General features: G+C 38.5%; 1 protein-coding gene across 1 annotated transcript; it reads left to right on the forward strand.

Moving 5' to 3' along the window:
• Positions 1–12,148: 12,148 nt before the first annotated feature.
• LOC113295508 lies at positions 12,149–12,871 on the forward strand. The gene is made up of 2 exons (XM_026543838.1): positions 12,149–12,603; positions 12,661–12,871. Exons 1-2 carry the CDS (start codon positions 12,149–12,151, stop codon positions 12,869–12,871), a joined length of 666 nt encoding a protein of 221 aa, XP_026399623.1.
• Positions 12,872–25,560: the final 12,689 nt, after the last annotated feature.

Consider the following 25,560-nt stretch of genomic DNA (forward strand, 5'->3'; position numbering starts at 1 on the left):
TATAATTACTAAATGCACATTACCAATTATGTAATTTCCATACAAATGAAATTAATAACCTTAATTAAAAGATTCTTAACTTATTTGTGTTTCGATCCTGGGATTCTCTTCCCTTAGCCGTTAAGGAATATCTTTGAATAATTATAGAAATAAACATTCTCAGCACGTGTTCAAAGTTTGTCGACATCTTAACTTTGTAAGTTCTCTTTCACACTTACAACCTTGAAACCGATTTGCCACACTTCCAAACAAGTTTAGAATTGGTTCATCTGACTTTCAAGAACTATGTGATTGATCAAACCAACATTCAATCACAATCCTGGGTTTACGGTTCTACCAAAACAAGTTTCGGTTCTACCTCCATGTGAGTACTACGCATAGTCACACTAGCTTCCCAAAAGATTCGGTTGACTAGGTACTAGGATCGGTTCCCCACATATATATGGTATCTAACTTATATGCGTTGCACATGTTTACAGGATCGGTTCCCATTTCTGCTGTAAACCTTGCTGCACCCCATACAAGGATCGGTTCCCCTTGATGTATTGCACCCCTTACAAGGATCGGTTCCCCTTTCCCTTACAAGGATCGGTTCCCTTTCCCCAAGGCAGACATAATCCGATCATACCAAGGTGATTACTTAAGATTGGTTTTACTAATAAAAGTTATACCAATACAAATGTCAGGCCTTTGTGAATAGTTCTACCAAAAACACAACAAGTTGTGAGCGGTTCTACTTTATCGCACATATTGGTTGTTCATAAGATATGCAATGAATAACAAAACCAATAACACTTGGCAATTTCCTTTTCGGTTCACAAAACAAGTTTATGAACTTACTTCCTTAGTACACATGTAAACATTGTTCCCTAGGATGAAATCCTCACATCATACCCATACATAATCACAATAGCATTCAAATGATTATAGAGATATCGTATCTACAAAGTTTAATGGTTAAGCATTAAACCTCATATTGTATTCCTTAATACTATGTCTATCTAGAGTTCAAATATGCTTCGCAGTTATGTTTTCAATATGCACGACTTGAAAGATACGTTAGGGAATGAAACAGTTCAAGTCAAATATCACTAACCTCAAGTGGGAGGATGATTGTTGTCGTTGTAGCTCCTTGCTTCTTCACATCTTCAAGTCTTCGCGATACTTGTAATGTCTCATATCCTAATACTTTCAAGCTAACTTATACGAAGTTTAACTCTAGTACATAATCAAGCGACTCTTAACATGAATTTTGATTCACTAAAATATGACAACCAAACTTGACATACCAACGTTTGGTGGGTTCAACCGAGCCATGCTCTAACAATCTCCCCCTTTGTAAATTTTAGTGACAAAAATCTTACATCATACAGACAAACAAATTACAATAATTCATTACAATCCGCTTGATTCCCGATTCAACAGCACAGTGAAACTGCTTATATTCAATCCTTGAAAATGTCTATGTTGACATTATAATAACAAAGAAAATACTCCCCCTAAGGAAGATAGGTAGATATTCAATCCGCACGTCTTTGTTATACCAATGTATATGACATGTTACTCCCCCTTAGTCTGTGCTTTCACTCTTTCTTTAGATAAAACATTCAAGTACCAATGTTCTTTTCCTTAGTGATACCAATTAATATAAAAAATCAATGCCAGCATCACTTGTTTACTTCATATATTTCTCCCCCTTTTTGTCACAAAAATGACAAAGAAACGAAAAAATAAAAGACAACACGAAAAGAATCTTACAAATCTCAGAATAGACTTGCAAACCTGTAGAGTTGGGCACGAGGGTTCCACACATCATGTTCTGACAACCAATATCAAAACCGAAACTGCAAGTAGTCTTATTTTGATATGTTACCAAGGAAACAATTGCCCGAAACAATTTTTCCCATTTATTTTAGCAAACCAAAAACGACTAATCACATTAGTTCCTTTGCTAAACCGATTGTTCAAAAACAACCGCTTAATTCGATAAGACCAAAATAAAGCATAAACTCCATTTTTCTCATCAGGTTCTAATTATCCATAAACTTAGACCTTTCAATTTTAAACAAACCATATACTAGGTTAGTTAACTAGTATTTCTTTGTTTAGGCATTCAATTAGACTTGAATAACCGAAACCTCACTTTGATAAGACAAACTAAGATCAGAATTAACTTAGTTTCTTATCCGGAATCGAATTGGACTAAACAACTCATCCCGTACACATATTATTTCGTTAAGCCATAAATAATTCATACAAACCAAAATAAATCAACTTGCATAATTATTCACCTCAACCGGAAGCAATTGAAACAATAATAGACATTATAAGCACCGCAATTGCACCGTAATTTTGTAAGCCTAAACGATTGATACCATACAAAAGCAAAATAACAATACCTTTTCTTAACCGGAACCAATTGAATCACAGACACATCAATTGTACCAAAATTTTGTAAGCCTAAACGATTGATATCACACAATAAAGCAACATAACAATAGTTTTTCTTAACAGGAACCAATTGAAACACACACACATCATGGAATAAATATCAATTGAACCTAAAATTCGTTAAGCAAAAGCAACAATATATATAATATAAACAAGGCTTTTCTTAAACAGGAAAACAATTAACTAACAAGATTGTTACCTCAAATTTCGCATCCACTTCTCCAATATGATTGCATCTTCGTCCGGGGAGAATTGATATCGAAATATCACCACGTTGTCATCCTTATGCGTGAACAAAAGAATAACAACATATCTCAACCTTTACCAGAGAAATGTTGAAAACCGGTTTTAACAATTGCAAGCAAAAGTTGAAAACCGTCGAAACACATATGCTTTTATGCTAAACCAAAACCGTTTCAACATATTGTGACTTTTTCACATACTGTTTCTATTAGAACCCCTCATAATCCTTTGATAAATCCTACCTACTAGGGCTAGAACTTAATCCCGCTAAATCAAAAAGTCACCCAAACCATGAGGGTTCACAATATATGAGATCAAATATTAAGGTAAGAAAACCGAAATCAAACATCCCATAAACCAATTTGCAATACACCATAAATATTCAACATAAAATCAAGTATTGCAATTACCTCAATGTTGTAGTAAATTGAATTATCAAAACAACGCAAAAAGAATGAGTTCATTCCGAGTTCGGACAAAGAAGTTATGGACAAAACAGTTTTACACTTCTTCGTAAGGGGACCTCTCACTAGGATCGGTTCCCTCACCATGACATGGTACTAGGATCGGTTCCCTAGGGGGTACTAGGATCGGTTCCCATGTGTTACTTGTGAAAGATCACAATACTAAATTGTTTTCGACATAACTTTTGCATACGATGTCCGAATTCAGTGATTTTTGTCTCGTTTTAACCGTAAAAACAAGAGCTACACATATATGATCAGTAGATATCAACACAATAAACTCACAATTACTGATTCTATCAAAACCTCAAATAGAGATAGAGAGAGTATGAGTATAGAAGAAAATAAATCTCCTAAAGATGCTAATTAGTCATATAATAACCGAGAGATCATGTGCTCAGTTTTTCATGTGATTCCTCACCTTTTAAAAATGTTGAGCACTAATGGTGAGCATGCACATTCTAGCACAACTAGGTTGTGTTGAGTTGATCCTTGTCTTGTTCGTCACGAGTGACTAAGACGAAATCATCATTCTTGACCTCTTGCTTGGTTTGTTTTCTCTTGTTCCATCTCTTGTTTTTCTTCTTTGACTTGTGATGTAGAGTTTCATTATCACAATATTTACTAGTACAAGAGATTTCAGACATAATGTCTTTCTTTAGCCTTTCAAGAAGACTCTTGTAATTATTGTCACCAACAATTAACAGCTGAGAATCATTCTTGTGACTAACTTTTGGTCCCTTCTTGGCTATGGAGGACTTAGGGATCCATTCAGAGTTGGGTTTCGCATGAGCATCTTTCTCCTTCGTAATACCATTAAGATCATTGTCCTTTTGAATACTTTGCGAAACACCCTTTCTCCGATTTGGAACATCAGATCTTATTTTTGCATTTAAAAAGTCATCTCTCTTTCTATAATTGGGTCCTTTATGAAATGACCTTGTCGAGTGATATGCAAAATTTGAACTATCATTATAATAATTCTTTTGCCTAAACTTAGGACAATACCGATCTGATTTCTTATGAGGAGAAAACTTAGCCAATCCGTTTGACACAATAGAAAGTGCATTTTGCATCTTACGAACTTTGCATCCCCATTGCAAGTGTCCTTCATTACCACAATAATAACAATGCTTAGTATAAATATACGAAGTATGAGTTTTAATGTTACCCTTTTGTGGATCCTCTTGCATTGGAGCTCGACGAGTTTTCTTCTTCTTCTTCTTATCATTGTTCAACGTTGTTGCTTTCTTGACATTAGTAGAAGTGCTCTCTTTGATTGCTGCTGGTTGAACACTATTCTTAGGCTTGACAGACTTTTCTTCTTTACACGAAATATGAGCATCTTTGTCATAAATAGAATCCTCTGGTTGAGAAGAATTAGTAGCTTTAACAAATTTTACCTCTTTGTTAATATTTGAAGCATCTATTCCCTTATAGCCCAATCCTCGTGTATCACGATGATTTATACTTGCTTCTAACATTGAGGTTAAATTGTTTGAGTTAGCATTGAACTTTTTAAGGTCCAAATTTTCTTCTTCCAACATCTTGACTTTATCAAGAGTACTAGCTAGATCAGCCTCAAGGCATTTTTCTCGTGAGAGATATACACCTTCTTTCTCTTCGAAACTCTTTTGTTGAGAGTTAATCCTTGCATCAGATTCAACAAGTTTTTCTTCAAGACCCTGTATTTGTTGAGAAGTATCCTCCCTAAACTTCTTGTGATTTTGATTCACCCTTTCACTTTCAATTTTAAATGCTTTAAAAACATCCTGATTTTTCTCAAATACCTTCTTGTAAATAAGCATTTGTTGTGAGTATTCTTCTTTCAGCAAGTTATGCTCCTCATTGAGATTTTCAAACTTTAAAGTCAACTCTTGTTCTCTTTCAAGTGTTGAAAGAAGATCATTAGAACAAATAAGTAATTGTTTGCTCAATTCCTTTAGTTCAGATGTTTTTACACTTGATCTTTCATCAGAAATCTCCAGTATAGAACTCAAAGATATCTTGTTATCAAAAAGACATTTTTCAAAGTCTGAATCATTGATTTCGAATACAGGTCTTAACTCAGTCTCGTCTAGAGAACAATCAGACTTATTCTCAGAAGAGTAAGTAGAACTTGATGAAGAAACTCCTTTTAAGCATTTCTTAAAGTCAAAAATTTCAACGTCTTGCGATACGTTAAATGAGCCTTTCGTAAGTCTTCGCTCTCGCTTAAATTTGCCTTCGCCCATATCTTATAGGTTGGATCGCATCAAACACAGATTTTTAGATATTTTCGTGTTTGCCTGCTCTGATACCAATTGAAAAGGCGAGGGGACCCAAATATACCTCAAGCTAATACTTTTCCTACCTATAAGTCCTTTCTCCGAAAGTGATTGTCTATGGAATGAGTCGAGACAATACAACTAATTGGTTCATACTTCGTGTGATTTCTATGGATACGAGATCGAGACAATACAACAACGAAGTATTTTTACTTGATACAAATGTTCGGACTTAACCAAACACAATAGGATTTCTTATCAAGTAAATAGGAATTAACGTTTGTGTAATTTACTTTAATTATAATAAAACAATCATAATGCGGAAAACAGAGGTAAATGACACAGCAAGATTTTGTTAACGAGGAAACAGCAAATGCAGAAAAAAAACCCGGGACCTAGTCCAAAATTGTATACACTCAGGATTAAGCCGCTACACAAAATTACACGTAACTTCGTATAGTTGAGACCAAGTAACTAACCATATAGTTCACTTAGTTCCGTCTGTATTCCCACGCCTCCGACCTATGAATAAGTCACGTACTTGGAACAATCCCTTTGGTTCGTATTCCAAACAATAAAGGAACAAGAAATCTGTTTGGTATCAACTCTATTCAACCAAGTGATATGAATCGGACAAAGGCTCTTCCATTTATCTTAACATAAACTCCTTCGTCGGGTCTAGATCTATCTTATGTTCAATCACCTTAAGGTAATCGTTTAAGATTAAGCCAACAACATCTTTAATCCGAAGAACCGTGTTGATGCCGATCTACTCAATTTATCAATCCAATTTACCACAAGGATAAACCGATTATTAATTGGATCCTCTTTTATCGAAACAAGTATTGTGCACACCAAAGATTATAAAACCCAAGTAAGATCTTCAATATCTTCTTTGTTTTCAAATCGTCTTAAATCTTCAATAATAACCTGCACACAATCACTTGAATCTCTTGTGATCAATCACGCACAGAACAGAGTGTGTTAACAAATGGATTATCACAAGATCGTCTTTAGAACTAACAACAGTCTAAAGATCCATGTCGAAACTCTGAACTAATTTGAGTGAATCTTATATCAGAAGAGAAGGTTCTCAAGAATAAAAAAACTAGGTGCAATCAGATTTCAACCACCGTTAGTCAATCAAATCAATCGAAAACAAAGATAAACCGCAATTATCTAGTTTCCCACCAACGGGTCGCACTAGAGCTTCTCAATCCCAAAAAAGACTTTAAAACGAGCGGCCGTAAGAGATTTCACCTAATTAGATTACTCTCCTCTCCGATAGGCAGCTATACCAGTAACAAACACAAAAGAGGAAGTCTGTTGTTACGAAGTATTAGTTTGCTAGAAAGGCAAACTTCGTTTATTTATAGACAAGGATGTTTGGACACCAAGGAATTTCCAAAACCGAAAATATTCTCAAAATATTCATAAATGCACATATTTGGTTTTCATAATTCCTGGAAATGCTCTGTCCAAAAATAACAATCGAAATCTCTTGGAAAATATAATTAGTAAATGCACATTACCAATTCTGTAATTTCCATACAAATGAAATTAATAACCTTAATTAAAAGATTCTTAACTTATTTGTGTTTCGATCCTGGGATTCTCTTCCCTTAGCCGTTAAGGAATATCTTTGAACAATTATAGAAATAAACATTCTCAGCACGTATTCAAAGTTTGTCGACATCTTAACTTTGGAAGTTCTCTTACACACTTACAACCTTGAAACCGATTTGCCACACTTCCAAACAAGTTTAGAATTGGTTCATCTGACTTTCAAGAACTATGTGATTGATCAAACCAACATTCAATCACAATCATGGGTTTATGGTTCTACCAAAACAAGTTTCGGGTCTACCTCCATGTGAGTACTACGCATAGTCACACTAGCTTCCCAAAAGATTCGGTTGACTAGGTACTAGTATCGGTTCCCCACATATATATGGTATTCACATGATCGTTTCCCCTTTCTGATGTAAATCTTGCTGCACCCCATACAAGGATCGGTTCTCCTTGATGTACTGTACCCCTTACAAGGATCAGTTCCCCCTTTCCCATACTAGGATCGGTCCCCCTTTCCCTTACAAGGATCGGTTCCCTTTCCCCAAGGCAGACATAATCCGATCATACCAAGGTGATTACTTAAGATTGGTTTTACTAATAAAAGTTATACCAATACAAAAGTCAGGCCTTTGTGAATAGTTCTACCAAAAACACAACAAGTTGTGAGCGGTTCTACTTTATCACACATATTGGTTGTTCATAAGATATGCAATGAACAACAAAACCAATAACACCTGGCAATTTCCTTTTCGGTTCACAAAACAAGTTTATGAACTTACTTCCTTAGAACACATGTAAACATTGTTCCCTAAGATGAAATCCTCACCTCATACCCATACATAATCAAAATAGCATTCAAATGATTATGGCGATGTCTTATCTACAAATTTTAATGGTTAAGCAATAAACCTCGTATTGTATTCCTTAATACTATGTCTATCTAGAGTTCAAATATGCTTCGTAGTTATGTTTTCAATATGCACGGCTTGAATGATACATTAGGGAATGAAACAGTTCAAGTCAAATATCACTAACCTCAAGTGGAAGGATGATTATTGTCGTTGTAGCTCCTTGCTTCTTCACATATTCAAGTCTTCGCAATACTTGTAATGTCTCATATCCTAATACTTTCAGGCTAACCTATACGAAGTTTAACTCTAGTACATAATCAAACGACTCTTAACATGAGTTTTGATTCACTAAAATATGACAACCAAACTTGACATACCAACACTTGGTGGGTTCAACCGAGTCATGCTCTAATACAATCATCTAAATATATCAATTTCATCAAAAAATCATGATCATCGAAAAACAAAAAAAAAACTAAGTTTCAAAATCTTACCCAAATCGATTTCGTGGACGAATTCGCTCCAAACCAATCTCAAATGATTCCAATCGTGTTTATGTTCAAATCCACGGTGCGATTTGAGAAGCAAATATCTGGAACTCTTTCTCTACTACATGCATTTTCGGAAGTTTTGGGTGAGGATGAAATAAAATGGGGAAGAAGAAAGAAGATTGAGCTTTTGTTAGTTTACATCATTTATCTGGCGATGAATGGTGCAGCGCCTGGCGCGGAATGGTTCAGCGATTTGACCAAGTTGACTGGTCAACCGCTGATTGGTTCAGCAAAAAGTGAAAACGCTGAATGGTTCAGCGCTTGGCGCTGTTTTGTTTCAGCGACTAGCATGCTAGATTAGCACTCCCATAAGACTTGGGTGGTTGTGCTAACTGACATGGATTTCCAATATAGCTGCTAGATTAGCACCCCATAAGACTTAGCCTAATGAAATCAATTTTTTTCATGTTAAATTCTTTTAGCTCATGGGTTTGTACTCATGTTCCCATGTAGTTAAATAAAATAGTTGATTTTCTAGATGAAAAAGGTAGAACTAATAATAATAGTAAATCATGTGGTTGAAGATAACAGTTATAAATGAGCTGTTCTGATTGGGTGGGATTTCAAATTCATCCCGAAGAATAAGGTATCTTGGAAGAATATCTTCGACTAGTTCAAAGTTTTGATCTCAAACAGAATGTTTTTGGTTTTTCAAATTTGGAAACTCCCGCTAATCAAGGAGTCGAATCGGTCGGGATGGTGGGGTCAAGCTCAGCTGGTTCATTTCGCTCAAATGATGTGGGAATGTCAAACGGGCCTGCTACGGTCTAAGGGTTACCTGGTAACTCAGATTTTTCTGAGAAATCTCTCGTGACATACAATAATATCAGGGTGATTTCAGACTCTTATGTTGGTGTTACTCCAATGTCTGACTTGAGTAATAGTGGACATGTGGTTAATGGATGTGCAGGGATGTTCCCATTGATACTGGTAACTCAACTTCAAGCTCAGGACTACTGTTGTTGTTCCTAGAGAGGTAGGAAGGGTTGATGGTGTTCCCTACTTTTCTACGGTTAATAATAGCTGTAGAGTTGAGGGTGTTATGAATGATAGGTGTGAAGGGGAAGTTCCTATCATGAGTAACAACTCCATTTCGGCCTCTATTCCTAGGGAGCTTTCATGTATAAGAGTTGGAGGGGTGGGTTATGTGCCCATCCTAGGCAAATTGAGAATGAAGAAGAGTCTGGTGATTTAGTGGTTATTCAGGGTGTAGGTGGATGTGGTGTTGCGATAACCAACGATCCTCAAAGACTGGGTTTTACACCAACCCGTGATGTTTTGGTGAAAAATTATTATGTTGTTGAGTTGGATTTGTCTCCTCCTAATCCCTTAGATATGACATCAGCAGGAAGTCTGTTCACAGTTGTTGAAGACCAAGTGGTGATCAATCTAGGTGATATTCAACAAGATAAAGTTGATATCAGTGAGGTTATCCGTTCTACATCTAAACTGGTCTTTGATCTGTATTGCACCTATGGTGGTATGTGTAGAGCAGATGAGATTCATTCTAAAGAACTTATTCAAGTTATCTCTACAAAGTACAAGGAGAGATATATTTGTATTGAAGCATGGAAAGAAGTTCAAGATAGTGGGAGTAGTAATGGTTTTGTTGGAAGTGATGCTAAGTTAGGTGATGAGGAGGTGGATGAAGAAGTTTCTTCAAGAGATGTTACTGTTGGTAATGGGGTCTAAAATTGTGAACTGGAACATCATGGGTTTGAATTCTTATCATCAACAGGTGGTAGTGAAGGATTTGATACAAGATCATAGGTGCGTAGCTTGTACCATTCAGGAAACTAAAATGGCTTAAATGTCTTTTTGGTTTGTATGACAAATGTGGTATAATTTCGATTTTGATTGTAGATTTTTGCCTTCACAAGGATCGTCTGCTAACATTGGGGGAATTTTAACATTTGTGGTAGCTCTAGAGCAGAACTGTTGGATGAGAGACAAGGTTTGAATTATGAAATGTAGAGCCTCTGGATTTTTTTTCATCCTTTCAGATATTTATTCTTCTTTCGACTAGGAACTGAGATAGGAGTTTTGGGAGGACCTCAGAAATGTAAGACAATGGAAAGATGCAGCTTGGTGTATTTTTTGTGATATGAGTGCACCAAGAAGTGATATGGAAAGAAACAAAGATGGTGGGGATGAAAGGAATATGCAGTTTCTTAATGACTTCATCTCTGACTTGAAATTGGTTGATCTGCCATTAAATGGAGGGGCCTTTACGTAGAGTGATAAGAAGACTATTCATTTACTTTGCAGGTTAGATAGGTGCTTATTCGATAATTCTTTTGACATGAATTTCAGTAGAGCTACTCAAACGGCTTTGGTGAGGACATATTAAGATCATAACCCATTATTGATTGAACTTGTTCAATAAGTAATGGTTAGATCGTCTTTTAAGATTGAGAACCATTGGATTAAGCATAAGGATTTTGTCACTAATATTGAAATTTGGTAGAGAGAGTTACAATTTAACAGTAATCCTAGTTATGTCTTGTTCCGAAAGTTACAAAAGTTGAAGTTTTTCTTGAAGAAGTGGAGCAGAGTTACATTTGGTGATTTGAAGAAGAAGGAAGAGAGTATGTATTCTAATATTAAGAGACTCAATATGAATGAGGAGATGGGGACTCTTTATGAGGCAGAGTTCTTGGAGAGAGTTAATAATGAAACGAAGTTGAATGCTATTAACGTTGATAGAGCCAGAATGGCTTATCAAAGGGCTAAAGTTCCAGGTTTTGTAGAAGATGATAAAAACACATGATTTTTTCATAGAATGGAAAATACAAAGAACAAGAGATGCAATGGAGCAGAGTTACATTTGGTGATTTGAAGAAGAAGGAAGAGAGTGTGTATTCTAATATAAGAGACTCAACATGCAGGAGGAGATGGGGGCTCTTTATAAGGCAGATTTCTTGGAGAGAGCTAATGATGAAACGAAGTTGAATGCTATTAACGTTGATAGATCCACAATGACTTATCAAAGGGCTAAAGTTCAAGGTTTTGTATAAGGTGATAAAAAAACGGGATTTTTTCATAGAATGGCAAATGCAAAGAACGGGAGATGCAGTATTACAAAGTTGGAGGTGGATGGGGTAGATATTTTTAATCAGGATATGATAAAAGCTGATCTGCACATATATTATTCAGGTCTTTTCACTTCTACTCATTCTGTTATGCCAAGTTTTGATAACTTAAATTTTACTCAGATTGACTCCGCTCAGAATACTTGGCTTGAGATACCTTTTGATGAGGAGAAGGTGCATAATGTCATTAAGAACTTTGGAGCTAACAAATCTCCAGGTCCAGATGGGTATACAATGGAGTTTTATAAACTTTCTTGGCATGTTGTAAAGGATGATGTGCTGCTTGATTTACATGAATTTTTTGAGAAAAGGACTTGTAGATTGGAGGTTAAATGTTTCTTTTGTCAAGCTCATTCCAAAGAAGGAGGAATCTTTTACTGCCAAAGACTTCAGACCGATTGGTTTGATTAGTAGTTTCTACAAGATTATTTCTAAAGTATTGGCAGAAAGGTTAAAAGTTATTAAGCCTAAGTTAGTATCACACTCTCAAGGTGCTTTTATAAAGGAGAAACAGAATTTGGATGGTATTTTAATTGCAAATGAATGCATTTATAGTAGGTTGAAGAAAAAAAAAACATGGTATTCTTTGTAAAGTTGATCTGGGAAAAGCCTTTGATAATGTGAACTGGAGTACTCTTTTTATTACTCGCAAGAAACATGGATTTGGTGATAAGAGGGTTCGGTGACTTCATTGGTGTGTTACTTCTTCTCAATTCTCGATTTTGGTTAATGATGTTTCTTCGAATAGGATTAAGCCCTCTAAAGGTGTTAGACAGGGAGACCCCTTGTCTCCTTTCCTCTTTTATGCTAGTGGTGGATATTCTAGCTAAACTCTTAGAGGATTCTGCTCAAGATGATATAATTGGTGGTTTTCAGGTTGTGGAGGGTGGAACTGTGGCATCTCATCTGCAGTTTGCTGTCATTTTCCTTAATTCTTCTAATGAAGAGGCAAGAAGATTCCTTGTCATTCTGGTTATTTTTGAGGTGTTAACAGGTTTAAAGTTGAACCTTAAGAAAAGCACAATTACTAGTATTGGAGCGGATAACTTAGTGGAGGAGTTAGCCTTAAAGATGGGATGTAGAACTGCAGACCTGCCCATTACTTATTTGGGGTAACCAGTTGGTGCTTCTCATATGAGTATTGCAATTTGGGATGTGGTGATTGACAGGATGCAAAAGAGACTTGCAGTATGGAAGAACAAAGATCTCAACAAAGTTGGCAGGTTATCACTAATTAAATATGCTTTTCAAAGTATTCCTACTTATTATCTTTCTGTACCTTTTCTTCCTGCTTCTGTGGAGAAAAAACTTATTACCATTATGAGGAAGTTCTTGTGGAGCGCGACTGATAATGAACATAGGATGAGTTGGGCTTCTTGAAGTAAGTGAGAAAACCAAAAGAGTATGGAGGTTTGGGCATAAAAAGATTGAGACTTGTAAATAAATATTTAATGGATAAATGGTTATGGAGATACTCTAAAGAAAAACAAGTTTTATGGAGGAAGATTATGACCGAAAAATGCAAAACGATTTAAAATTTTTGGTCCCAGCTAAGAATAAGTGTACTATTTGGAGGAGTATGTGGCAGATTATTTTGAAAACTAGAGAGGAACTTCAATAGTTTGCGGGGATAAAGGTTAGAGGTGGAATGGAAACTAAATTCTGGCATGATTGGTGGTTTCCCAAATCAAATTTTAAGGGTAAATATCAGGATAATTCTTCAAAACAGTATACCGTGGAAGATATAATGGGAAATGCTTGTCTTTATCTTTTAGTAGAGTTTTAAATCCTGCAGTGAGAATTTATTTTCTAGAGTTAAGAGATGATCGGAATTAGATAGTCTTACAGGATAGTGAAGAATATTTTTTAGATGGTGATTTCTCCTCTAAGAGCAAGGGATATGGAGTGAGGGTTCTCATTCAATATGAATGAGTCTCACTAGATTTGATCAAATTAGGTGTTGCTATGGAGTGAGAACACCCACTCATTCATCAAAAATCACTCACATACTCATTCAAATGAATGAGCGGTCGACAGTCTTCACTAGGAGGCTGATCTTCTGCCCGAGAAAAACTTGAGCTAGGATGCTAATCTTCTGCCTCCTGGAGAAAAACTTATCCTAGGAGGATGATCTTCTGCCTCCTGGAGAAAAAAAAAATGAAATAACTAAAATCAGGTTAGGGAGGCACATAATCAGCCGTTTGGGTGATTTTTTCTCCTTTAAGCAGCTTATGATCAGCCTCTTCAAGGAATTTTCCTCCAAGCGGCTAATCATGTGCTTCTTAGTGTATATTTTAGATTATCCCATGGTTGGAAACACACTCTTTCCCTCATTCCATCACTCAATTTGGCAGTGAATGAGTGTTTTTAACACTCATTCCATATCCCTTGCTCTAAGAAGCTTTATGATCTGTTCTGTAAAGAAGATGTTTCATGGGAGTTTGCTGGTCTGATGGACGTGAAGCATGTTCCTCCGAAGGTTATATTCTTGTTTTGGGAAGGACTTCATAACTCAATCCCTACCAAAGTCATGTTGGAGCATAGAGGGGTGCAGGATAATACTAGTATCTGTCTTTTTTGTAATAAGGATCCAGAAACTCTACGTCATCTCTTCATTTGTTATTCATGGGCGTCAAATATTTGGATTTTTCATCAACTCGTGCAGGATAAGCTGGATGATGCCTTTTTATTTTGCAAGTCTATTTCAAAACCGGGACTCCATCAGTTTCCATTATATCAGGAAAGATCTTTGGAAGTTAATTCCATTTGTTGTCATATGGTAAACGTGGAAGGAAAGAAACGATAGAATACATGGGAGAAGACCTAAAACTAAGGAGGAGATCAAAAAGGTAACTAAGCAAACAATTCATATGTGGTGAAGACTTTCAGTTCTTACTCTTTGAATCAGATTTTGTTTCAATGGGAAACAGTGTTAAACATGTAGTTTCCTGCTGTTTCATGCATATGTTTTTGGTTTTTGCTAGGTCACGGACCTGGCTTTGTACATACCGTAAATATTTTTTTTCTTAAAATATATCTTTATATTTTCTATATAAAAAAGTCATGGTGTGGTAATGAATTTCCAAGAGTTAATTTCCCTTGTAAGAGAAAAACAATGTATTGTGTCTCTTTAAGTTAATAAAATCTCCTCATCTTTCCCTTAATTTTTTTTAGAGATAATGAAATTAATTAACTAAACTAATTAAGATTAATTAGATTAATTAATTAATTTAAAGTTAGTATTTAAAAATCAAAATCAATTTATTTATTTTTTGTTTTTAGAGGGAGAAATAGAATAAGGAGAATGATTTTTTTTTCAAACCCCTAAAATTTGGGTTTTTTCAATCCAAATGGGTGATTCAAATAATAATTATGAGGTAAGTGATTCCTCATCCTTCAAGTCAGAAAAGATATTCATACCCTAACAACGATTCCGTTATGGTCGATTTGTTAGATAATCTTGAAGTTTTAACACAAACTCAGGTTATTTATGAATCTTATTATGATTTTGGAGGACCAGACGAAAAGTATAAATAAACAAATGTTCAAGATGATTAGGTACACCTTTAACTTAACTTCAATTAAAATTTTCTTATTTAAAATCGCTTAAAGTACGTAAAAAATTAGATTATTTTGTACTATAAAAAAACAAAATTTCCAAGGATAAGCCGCCATGCGGCTGAGAAATCATAATATCCCAACAGTAAATCAAGTTTACGGACGAGAAACCTTGAATTCCCAACTACAAGCACTAATCTACTGTTGAAATTTTAAGAACCAATATCCGTGAAATATGTTCTACGTCCAGGTCATGTTCATGCAAAACCAACTAATTGAAGATGTATGGGAATATTAAATGATATTTAATTCAGCTACGGATAGATATTCCATCCATAAGAAAATTCAGATCAAAACACATGGGAATCCTAACCGTAATTGATGCATATGGTTGGGAATCCCACCATACTACAAAACAGAGGGCCTTTAGTGACGACTTCCAAACCGTCACAAATATGAAAAATCGTCACAAATATCAAAAAGCCGTCACAAATGTGACTTTGTGACGGCGATATCCGTCGTTACTACTAGGGTCACAAATGTTTTTTGTGACAGTTGTGAATATTTGTGGCGTTTGGTCAACCGTCACGAATAGTTATTCTATTTGTGACGGTCGGTCAAACCGTCATAAGTTGTTTTCTTGCCGCCATCATTTTTTCCTGATTACGGCATCCGTCACCGGATCTTTTTCTTCTGTTGTGACGATTTAAAAACCGTCACTAATATGTTAATTATTGGCGCCAGTTTTTTGCCGACGTTTGCCGGACATCGATACCGGTGGTCGGTCGTCAGTCGCCGGCTATGGATTTCCAGATTCTCAGAATTGCAAAATTTTCAGGAATTTTAAGCCATTCATAATTCACACTACCGGATAACCTTCCAATGCAGAATTCTTATACCATTCATAATTCTTACACCATTCATAACCAAGTTTTACATTGATGCACAAAGATAACAACAGTAAGATGTTTCACTGTTTAAAAAACATAAATCTGGGAATAAAACAACATCCAAAGAGTTCAAAAAGCTGGTAACTAAGATTATCAACATCCAAAATGCCTGTGGAAAGTTTGGGACATGATAAGAACACACCTGATGGCATGAAAACAAAAAAAAAGAGATCTCATTCCCTTGTATTAAAAAAAACAAGCACCTGAATCGCCAGAGTTATATATTAGTAGTATATTAGTCAAGCATCTATGTGCACCAAGATCTTCCATTCATGGACTGTTCCTGGTCTCTGCGTCAGTCGATGGGGAAATAATGTTGGCAGTTCCCAGTCTATGATGCGCAACAAGGGCCTCCAGTTCAGCTATCCTTCGTATTGCTACTTGAAGTTGTGCAACAATATTCTCCAATTGTTGTTTAAGGTTCATGTAAGGACCCTCAAGCTCGTCAACGCTATTAGACCAGTCAAGATACAATTTAGCCGATAATAACTCGATTAATTTAACACGAACGTTAATTAATAGAATTTAATTTAACAACGATTTAGATACGAAACCGGTACCACTGGATAGATCTCGAAAATTTACGTAGAATAGACTACTCGAACGTGGCAGTCGGTTACCAGACGAAGAAGAATTTATCAGATTAGTGAGAAGGGAAAATTAGTCTTTTAACATTCTATCTGACCTGTCTTCCCTTATCGTTTAGGGGAGTTCCTTTATAATTTGTCTTGGTCTTATCCCCAGACCGAGAATATAAACTTGATCTCATTTCTTTTCTTCCTCTTATCTTCTTCTTTGTAGGTACACATTTCATCTTCCGCCACGTGTCCACAATGGTACACGTGGAGGACATGCGGCTAAGAGCATCAAGATATGATATCGCACGTGGACAGCCAAGAGTCACTTTATCCTATCCCTAGAAAGATCTAAGATCTACGGCTGGGGATAGACCGACTGACGCAGACAAGACAGGGGCAGAGGACAGCTGTCTATCGCGGACAGACATCTCAACTACCCGCATTAAATTCCCTCAAAAAGCGTACGTGTCAGTCAGCCTATGTAGGAAGCACAGATAGCACTACGTATTCAAATAGAGAACGCAGATAAAGCCGATAACACGGAGACTTCTGCGTAAGCGGCACAATACACAAGAGGATAAGTTTATAACGGGCTTCAGAAGTGGACCCCACGTAACCTCCCTATAAATACCCCTCTCTCCCAAGTGAAGAGGGGGAGGAAAGAAACATTGAGAGGAGAATATGAGAGAGACAAAGACATAGAGAAAGTGTAAGTGAAGTTCCTCCTGCTACGCAGGCTTATGTGGATCTCAAAATCATTCGACTGTTTCTGTAACCACCATACATGTAATGAAAAACCCAAACCCGCAGACAGAGATTTGAGTGATGAATCATATAAGTTAATCGTTTCATCTATATTCATGTATTTATACTTTACCTGTTCGATTCGATACTTAGGGTATATCATGTTCGTATGTTTTATACTTCATCCATTATTTATCTTATTGTGCGAGCTAAGAATAATGATTATAGTTGATGAGACGAGGAAGAGTATTAGAATTCTGAGTCAAGGATTCGACATAACCAATTCATCCCCCTCGGGCGCAACTTATTTACTGTATTGTCATGAGTCTGCGTGCATTATTTGTGAATACTCAGATGGTCATGATCTTTGTGTTCACAATCTGGCGCTAGAAACAGGGATCTTCATCCCGGTAAAAGATTTATCTTCTCCTGTGACTTGTTTGAGGCTTCGTTTTCTGAAAATAACGATGCATGGAACATTACGGTTTTTTCCGTTCATAATTTCAAAAACCAAAATTTTGAACAGATCCGCGTTTATCTAAGTAGATCTGATTCTTCATGCGTTTTCTAAGTTTTCACGTCTTTGAAAATCAAAATTATAAACAGATTCACGTTTATTTAAGTAGATTTGATTCTTCATGCGTTTTCTAAATTTTCACGTCTTTGAAAATCAAGACTTCGAATAGATCTGCGGTCATCTACATAGATGGGCGCTTCAAGTATTTTCAAGATTTTACACCTTTGAGAACTCAAAACGCTAATAGACATCACGTGGGGACCATTGTCTTCGTGATTTTTTCTCTCTCTTTTAGGAAAATATTAAAAGATGGAGAAAAGCAAAGATGTCGGGAAGACAAAAGCTTCGTCAAAAGAGATGCCAAGGACAACCCCAGTGATAACTAGGAGTAAGCAGAGAGGTGAAAAGCTAAAGGCAGCGGATAGGGCGCAGGATAATGCAGAAAGCACGGCCCCCATCAATGCCAACATCATCGCAGCAAACGCAGTAAATGCCGCGGCAGCCAAAGCAGGAGCTTCTAGAGCTGGCGGATCCAAAGTTGGAGCTCCCAGAGTAACCAGTGCTCAACTACATGAACATCAGGAAGTCGTAGCAGAGTCAGGAATACAACAACCCCTCTATGGGATGCCCTTAACCAACGAACAGAACATACCTTTTCCAGCCAAGCAACCGCTTCTAATAGCAGGTCAACCTTCACAACAAACGTCGGGGTCCCAAGGTGCACGGATAGACCCACCAGAACCAGTAATACAGATCGTGTATGAGGAACAAACCATAGCCGCTGAATAGCAGTTGCGGGCAGGAACACCAAATCAAGGGTCAAATCATTCCGCTCAGATGATGGCTGAGCTGACAGAATTAAGGAAGAACCAGAAGGCATATGCAGATGCTGTGGCAATATTAGCACAGGAGAACCAAACACTCAAGGAAAGACTCATTCATAGCGCAGAGGTAGAACACCAACGCGACGAAGCTAACTCCAAGGCAGTAGCACCTAATCAAGATAGAACAATGGTGATCGCAAACAACCCACTTCCATTAAATCGAAGAGGAGCAAGGAGCAGCCAAAGATCAGACCCTGATTACAATCCTGAGAACTCGGACTACTACGACGGTACCACCCTACTAGGAGCAAAATCTACCATTCATGAAGAGCACCAGATCGCAATGGAAAATATGCCTGCTGAGATGCTGGCAGAAATCAAGGAGCTAAAGACTAGGCAGGGAGGCGGAAGACTAGAACAAGTGATGAAGGAAGCAAACACTACCCCGCTGACGCCACACTTGGCCAGGGCTTCCATACCGCAGAAGTGTTCGGTTCCTGCTTTCGATTGCTATGACGGATCAACTGATCCTGCGGCTCATCTTCGATATTATAATCGAATGATGGCCCGTTGGGATAACGAAGACTCCATACTGTGCAGATACTTCCCGTCAAGTTTATAAGGGTCCGCGTTTTCATGGTTTGATAACTTTCCATCAAACTCCATCGAATCCTACGACCAACTCACAGAAAAATTTCTAGCAACATACATGTACAACAAGGTTGTCAATACCGGCATGGACAAGATATTCTCGCTGGAGATGAAATACAAAGAGACCATCAGAGAATATACTGATAGATGGCACAAGATTTTCCAAGCTATTGGCAACGTATATCCCGTGGTTAGTATCAACTGCTGCAAATGGGGGATGGACAGGATGAGTCCTTTATTTGTCGAGATCCACGGAACTATCCCTACCACCGAAGGAGATCTCTGGATAATCATAGAAAAGCATGCAAGGTTATAAGAAATTCAGCGTGAAATCCCAGAACTCATACTCAACGTCCCACACGCACAAATTCCGTGGATCAAGCTAGCGGTCCAAAAGAGGAATCACAGAAGAGCGTCCCAACGAAGAAAGGAAAGAACGAAGGGATGATAGACGAAGAGATGATCGAAAATTTGGAGATCAAGTCTATACCAAGCTGAATACCAGTTATTCGCGCATCCTGAGAGAGATCAAAGGAAGGGAGAACTTCGATTGGCCATGGTCCAAGGGAAAACAACCTCCTAGATCAGAAAAATCCAAGGAATACTTTGAATACCACTGTTTCAACGGTCATCAAACAGAAAAGTGCAAAAATCTCAAGATAATGATTCAAAAACTAATCGACGCAGGAGATCTGAAGCAATATATACAGAAGATTGATAACGAAGATAGAACCAAGAGAGGCAAGCAGGTTCAATTACCAGAAGGCACCGCACCCTCAACACGATTTCATGTTCAGAGATTCAAGGACCATCCCTAACCGCCCAGATTGGGAAGAGATTGAAACAATTCGAAGATTTTTGTGAGCTTTATAAGATCGATGGGAAAGAGGTAAACGAGCACGAACAATGGATGGATGCGCCCATGACTTTCGATGAAGATGATGTGGAAGAATACATGGAAGACCATAATGATCCTCTAGTCCTCACACTCCCAATAGCAGGGTGCAATGTCAAGAAAATTCTCATCGATTGAGGAAGCTCAGTCAACGTCCTGTTCTATGACACGTTCAAACGTATGGAACTCAACAACGAGCAACTGTTGTCATCCTACTACACCATCTACGGATTCAACGGCGCAGCTACAAAGCCCTAGGGGACATTGTCTTACAAGTAGACGCAGGGCCCATGAAAGTGGACACTCGATTCAGCGTCGTAGATGCACCTTCACCCTAAAATGCCATCATCGGAAGAAGATGGGTCCACAAGCTCAAGGGAGTAGCTGCAACCTACCATCAATATCTCAGATTCCCAACACCTCTGGAAGTCATGGAAATTAAAGGAGACCAAGTAACTGCGCAGGAATGTCAGACCTTACAGAATCAGATCAATAATGAGCGGGAAGAAAAGCACCAGTCCCGAAGAGCCAAAAATAAGGAGATAACCATAGATGCATATCTGGAAGAAATCTCCGGAAAAAGCCTTCTGAACGTAAGCACCACTGGCAGCGCAAGCACCTCTGCGACAAAAGAATACGGAGAGCCCACCAAATAGCAATCAAAGAATGTTCCTCTCTTGGGGAAACCAAAACCCACTTTTACACCTGCCGAAGCAGCTAAAGAAGTCAACATAGGTACTGAGGGAAACCCGAAGATTATCAGAATATGCACCTTGATGAATGAAGAAAGAGAAGCCGCGCTAATCAAACTTCTAAAGGAATACGCGGACATCTTTGCTTGGAAATTGGGGGACATGTCGGGAATCGACCCAAAACTAGTTCATCACGAACTTCGAATAAAACCAGGTACCCCCCCCCCCCCTTTTAGGCAGAAGGTGAGCAAAGTAGCTCCAGAATACCATCGAGCAGTTGAAGTGTAACTCCGCAAACTATTGGACGCGAGATTCATCAAAGAATTTAAGTACCCAACATGGATCTCTAACATGGTCATCGTACCGAAGAAAAATGGCGGAGTAAGGATATGCATCGACTTCACCAACCTCAATAAGGCTTTCCCAAAAGATAGCTATCCACTGCCAAGCATTGACCAACTTGTCGAGGCAGTCGAAGGATACGAAGAAATGTCATTCATGGATGGATACTCTGGATACAACCAATTATTCCTAGCAGAAGAATATCAGAAACATACAGCATTCTATACACCACACGGCCTCTATTGCTACATAAGAATGCCCTTTGGACTGCGAAACGCAGGAGAAACCTACCAAAGAATGGTGGATGCAATTTTCAAACCATGGATTGGAAGTACACTGGAAGTATATGTGGATGATATGCTCATCAAAAGCAAGCTGCGCAAAGATCATCACCAAGACCTAAAAGATATTTTCCAAGCAATGAGAGTGCACAAAATGAAGGTAAATCTAGAGAAGTGTACTTTTGGTGTCACTTCCGGAAAGTTCCTCGGATATTTGGTGACGAAGAGGGGCATTGAAGTCGATCCCGCTAAAATTGAAGCCATCGTAAGAATGCCATCCCCAAAGAATTTAAAAGAGGTTCAGAAACTCAATGGTTCACTGGCTGCGCTGGGGAGGTTCATATCCAGGTCCTCGGATAGATGTAAGCACTTTTTTAACATTCTCAAAAAAGCAAATTCGAATGGACGGCAGAGTGCGAGGAAGCTTTTCGAAATATCAAAGAATACCTGGCTGAGATCCCTATACTACAAAAACCAGACCCTGATGAAGTGTTGGCACTATACATAGCAGCAACAGAAGATGCAGTCAGCGCAGTATTGGTTAAAACCAACACGAAGATAGAGCAGCCCATCTATTACATCAGCAAGACTCTGAACGCAGCAGAAAGGAACTACACGAAGATCGAGCAGCTCATCTTGGCATTAGTATGGGCAACCCTGAAACTCAGAACTTACTTTTTGACTCACTACGTCCGCGTCCCATGCAAAGCTCCGCTAGAAGCAGTCCTTAAAAACGCAGGAAAGTAGGCAGAATTGCAAAATGGAATACTCACCTAGATCAATTCAATATCATCCATGAGCTACAACACTCTCAGAAGTCACAAGTATTAGCAGATTTCCTAGCAGACTTACCGTTGGACGACTGCGAAGAAGTCATCATCGAAGGACGGAAGGCAGCAGGACTACCAGAAATGGACGAAGGTAAAGACCCTATAGACATCTTGGAACCAAAAAATCCTAGGCAATGGGAAGTCTTCGTAGATGGGTCGAAAAATAAAGAAGGGGCGGGGATAGGCATCGTAATCACCACCCCAACAGGAGACAGGATCATACATGCTTTCAGGTTAGAATTCAAGGGGCATACCAACAACATAGTTGAATATGAAGCAGTGGTGCATGCCCTTCAGTTGATAATAGAAATGGGCATGACTGACGTGCGTCTGACAAGCGATTCGCATTTGGTCATCCGACAAATAGGGTTGCAATATAATGTTTATGACAGAACATTATCAGCATACATGGAATTGGTGCAAACACTGGCATCACAAATTCCAAACATCAAATTCCGACACCTGGCAAGGAAGGAGCTCAGGCACGCGGACGCCCTGGCCTACATATCATCAATGCTCAGAAACGAGGACGTCAAAGCAATCAAAGTAACCAGGATTTACGAACCTTCAATTGATATTCAAGAATTCTGCGATGTACAGCAAGAGAACAACGCAGAAGAAGATATTGCAGATGATGACGCGGGAGAATTTATCGCAGATGAAGACTTCAGCAGCTAAGAAGATTGGAGATCTGAAATTCATCTTTTTCTAAAAGAAGGAATACTACCCTCGGATCTAAAGAAAGCCAGAAAAATACAGCCAAAGGCAGGAAGATATGATCTGAGAAAAGAAATTTTATACAATTTTTTTTTCTCGGACTATTATTACGCTGCCTATCCAGATCCGAAGGACATTTGATTTTGAAAGACATACACCGCGGCGACGCATGCAATCACAGCGGAATGAGATCCCTAGCAGATAAGGCGAAAACTCAAGGATATTACTGGCCAACAATGACACGAGATGCTGCAAGAATGTCACGAAGATGTGAAGAATGCCAGCGTTTCGCCAAAAAAATCCACGCACCCGCAACAATGTTGAACCCAGTAGACAGCCCTTGGCCATTCTCAAAATGGGGCATAGACATCGTGGGTCCCCTAATCGAAGGATCAGGGAAGAGAATATTTTTGATAGTGGCCACGGACTATTTCAGCAAATGGGTAGAGGCTAAAGCCCTGGCAAGGATCCGAGACGCAGATGTCTTCACATTCATCTTTCAAAACATCATTTGCAGGTTTGGCATACCAGCTGAGATTGTATCTGACAATGGCAAGCAATTCCAGGGAAAAAACATCGACTTACTCTTCGATACTTTCAAAATTCGAAAGAACAAGTCAACACCAATTTACCCTCAAAGCAATGGTCAGGCAGAAGCCACAAACAAAACCCTCGCACTCATCCTCAAAAAGCAGTTGGACGAATACAAGAAGCGTTGGTGTGAGCAACTACACAACGTTTTGTGGGCTTATAGGACAACTCGAAGATCAGCCACGGGAGAATCCCCATTCTTACTCACCTATGGAGCCGAAGCTATTATCCCAACAGAAATAATCATGCCAACTACGAAGACTGAAGCATGGGAGAAGAACCTCACAGCGGACATGATGTTGGAAAGTTGGATGATCTAGAAGAGAGGAGGGAGGCAGCACTACAAAAAATGGAAAACTATCAAAGGAAACTAGCAAGGGAGTATAATAAGAGGGTTAAGCTTAGAAATTTCGTAGAAGGGCAGTATGTGCTGAGGACCATTCCCCAATACCAACGAGAAAAGAAGTGGGGAAATTAGCACCAACATGGGGGGGACCCTTCGTCATACATGATGTTGCAGGAAATGGATCTTATTATCTACGCAACCTAAAAGGGGAGATCCTCAACACCCATGGAATGCAAAATATCTCAAGCCATACTACCCGTAGAAGCAACGCAGACCTGCATCTGCGTGAAGAGCGCCAGAAGAAGAAAACGACGCTTGCGATCGACATGTTTCTATCTCTGAGAGAGGAATAGCAAACCTCAACCTATCAATCAAGCAAACTTTTGGCAAAAAATAGTCAAAATACATGGAGCAACATAGTAACAAGACGACTGCGTGTAAATACAACACCTCACGAGAACCCTACACCTGTAAATACAGAGAAATCCTCGCGTCAATACTTCATCCTCCTATTTTTGCTATTTACTACCTCAGAGGTTCCATCAATGGAATTCTTCTAAATGTAACTCAACAAACTGAATAGACACTTTAACCCTCTTTCACCCGTGGACGTAGACACTCTGCTGTCGAACCACGTAAACTTGTGTTAATTGTTGTTTATTTTACTTGGGGAAAGTAGTCACCTACAATCTCTCGGGACTCCCCTATCAGCGTCTATAAGTGTAGGACCATGGGGAAGGCATCCAGCAGAAAGAGATACCCAACCAATCTTATGGCAGCGGGTTGACGGAATGAATGTACATTCCAAACAACTCATATCCTAGAACGCTGCCCCCGACCCCACCGTCTGGGAATCCTCTGGCCCAGGATTAGCCAGCGGGGTGACAGGTCTCAAGACGTTCACGAAGATACACATATCTTCGGGTTCGCACTCAAACACTTCGCTATCCTTGATTACATTCAGTTATATTCCAAATTAACCATAACAATACTTAAAAGGAAATCGGACAACACAGATAAAAATTAAAACATGATCAATTCATTAAAAGTTGATTACAGGCTTGGCAATGATACGCGGAACAAGAAAATACAAAAGGAATCTCACGAAGCCTTATAATCAACAAAGATCAACTTTACAAAATCTACTTGGATGTTCAACCCCACCAGCAGGTTTAGCAATCTTCCCCTTCTGCGATGAAGGTACGCTCCCACCCGAGGAAGGCCCTGAAGAACCAGATGTAGGAGGCGGGGGTTTCTCACGGCGCGGATAGCCTTGATAAGGCCATGCTCGGTCTTAAGATCATACTCGATGCTATCCAGAATCTTGTTAGTCTCTTCCACTAGTTGACATCGAGCCTTGTACGCAATAACAGTATTCATCATCTCAGCCTTTGACAACAACGAGGAAAGGCGACTCACTTCCTTCGAAGCGGCTTGGGAGCCTCGTCCCTTGCTGTAGCTAAACCTTTGATAATTAATCTGGCTTTCCTGATGCACTAATTTAGATTGAGCCTTCGCAAGCTCTTCATTTGCAGTGCGAAGCTGTCCCTGGA

The sequence above is a fragment of the Papaver somniferum genome, chromosome 7 (assembly GCF_003573695.1).
Source record: "Papaver somniferum cultivar HN1 chromosome 7, ASM357369v1, whole genome shotgun sequence".
NCBI classification, from domain to species: domain Eukaryota; kingdom Viridiplantae; phylum Streptophyta; class Magnoliopsida; order Ranunculales; family Papaveraceae; genus Papaver; species Papaver somniferum.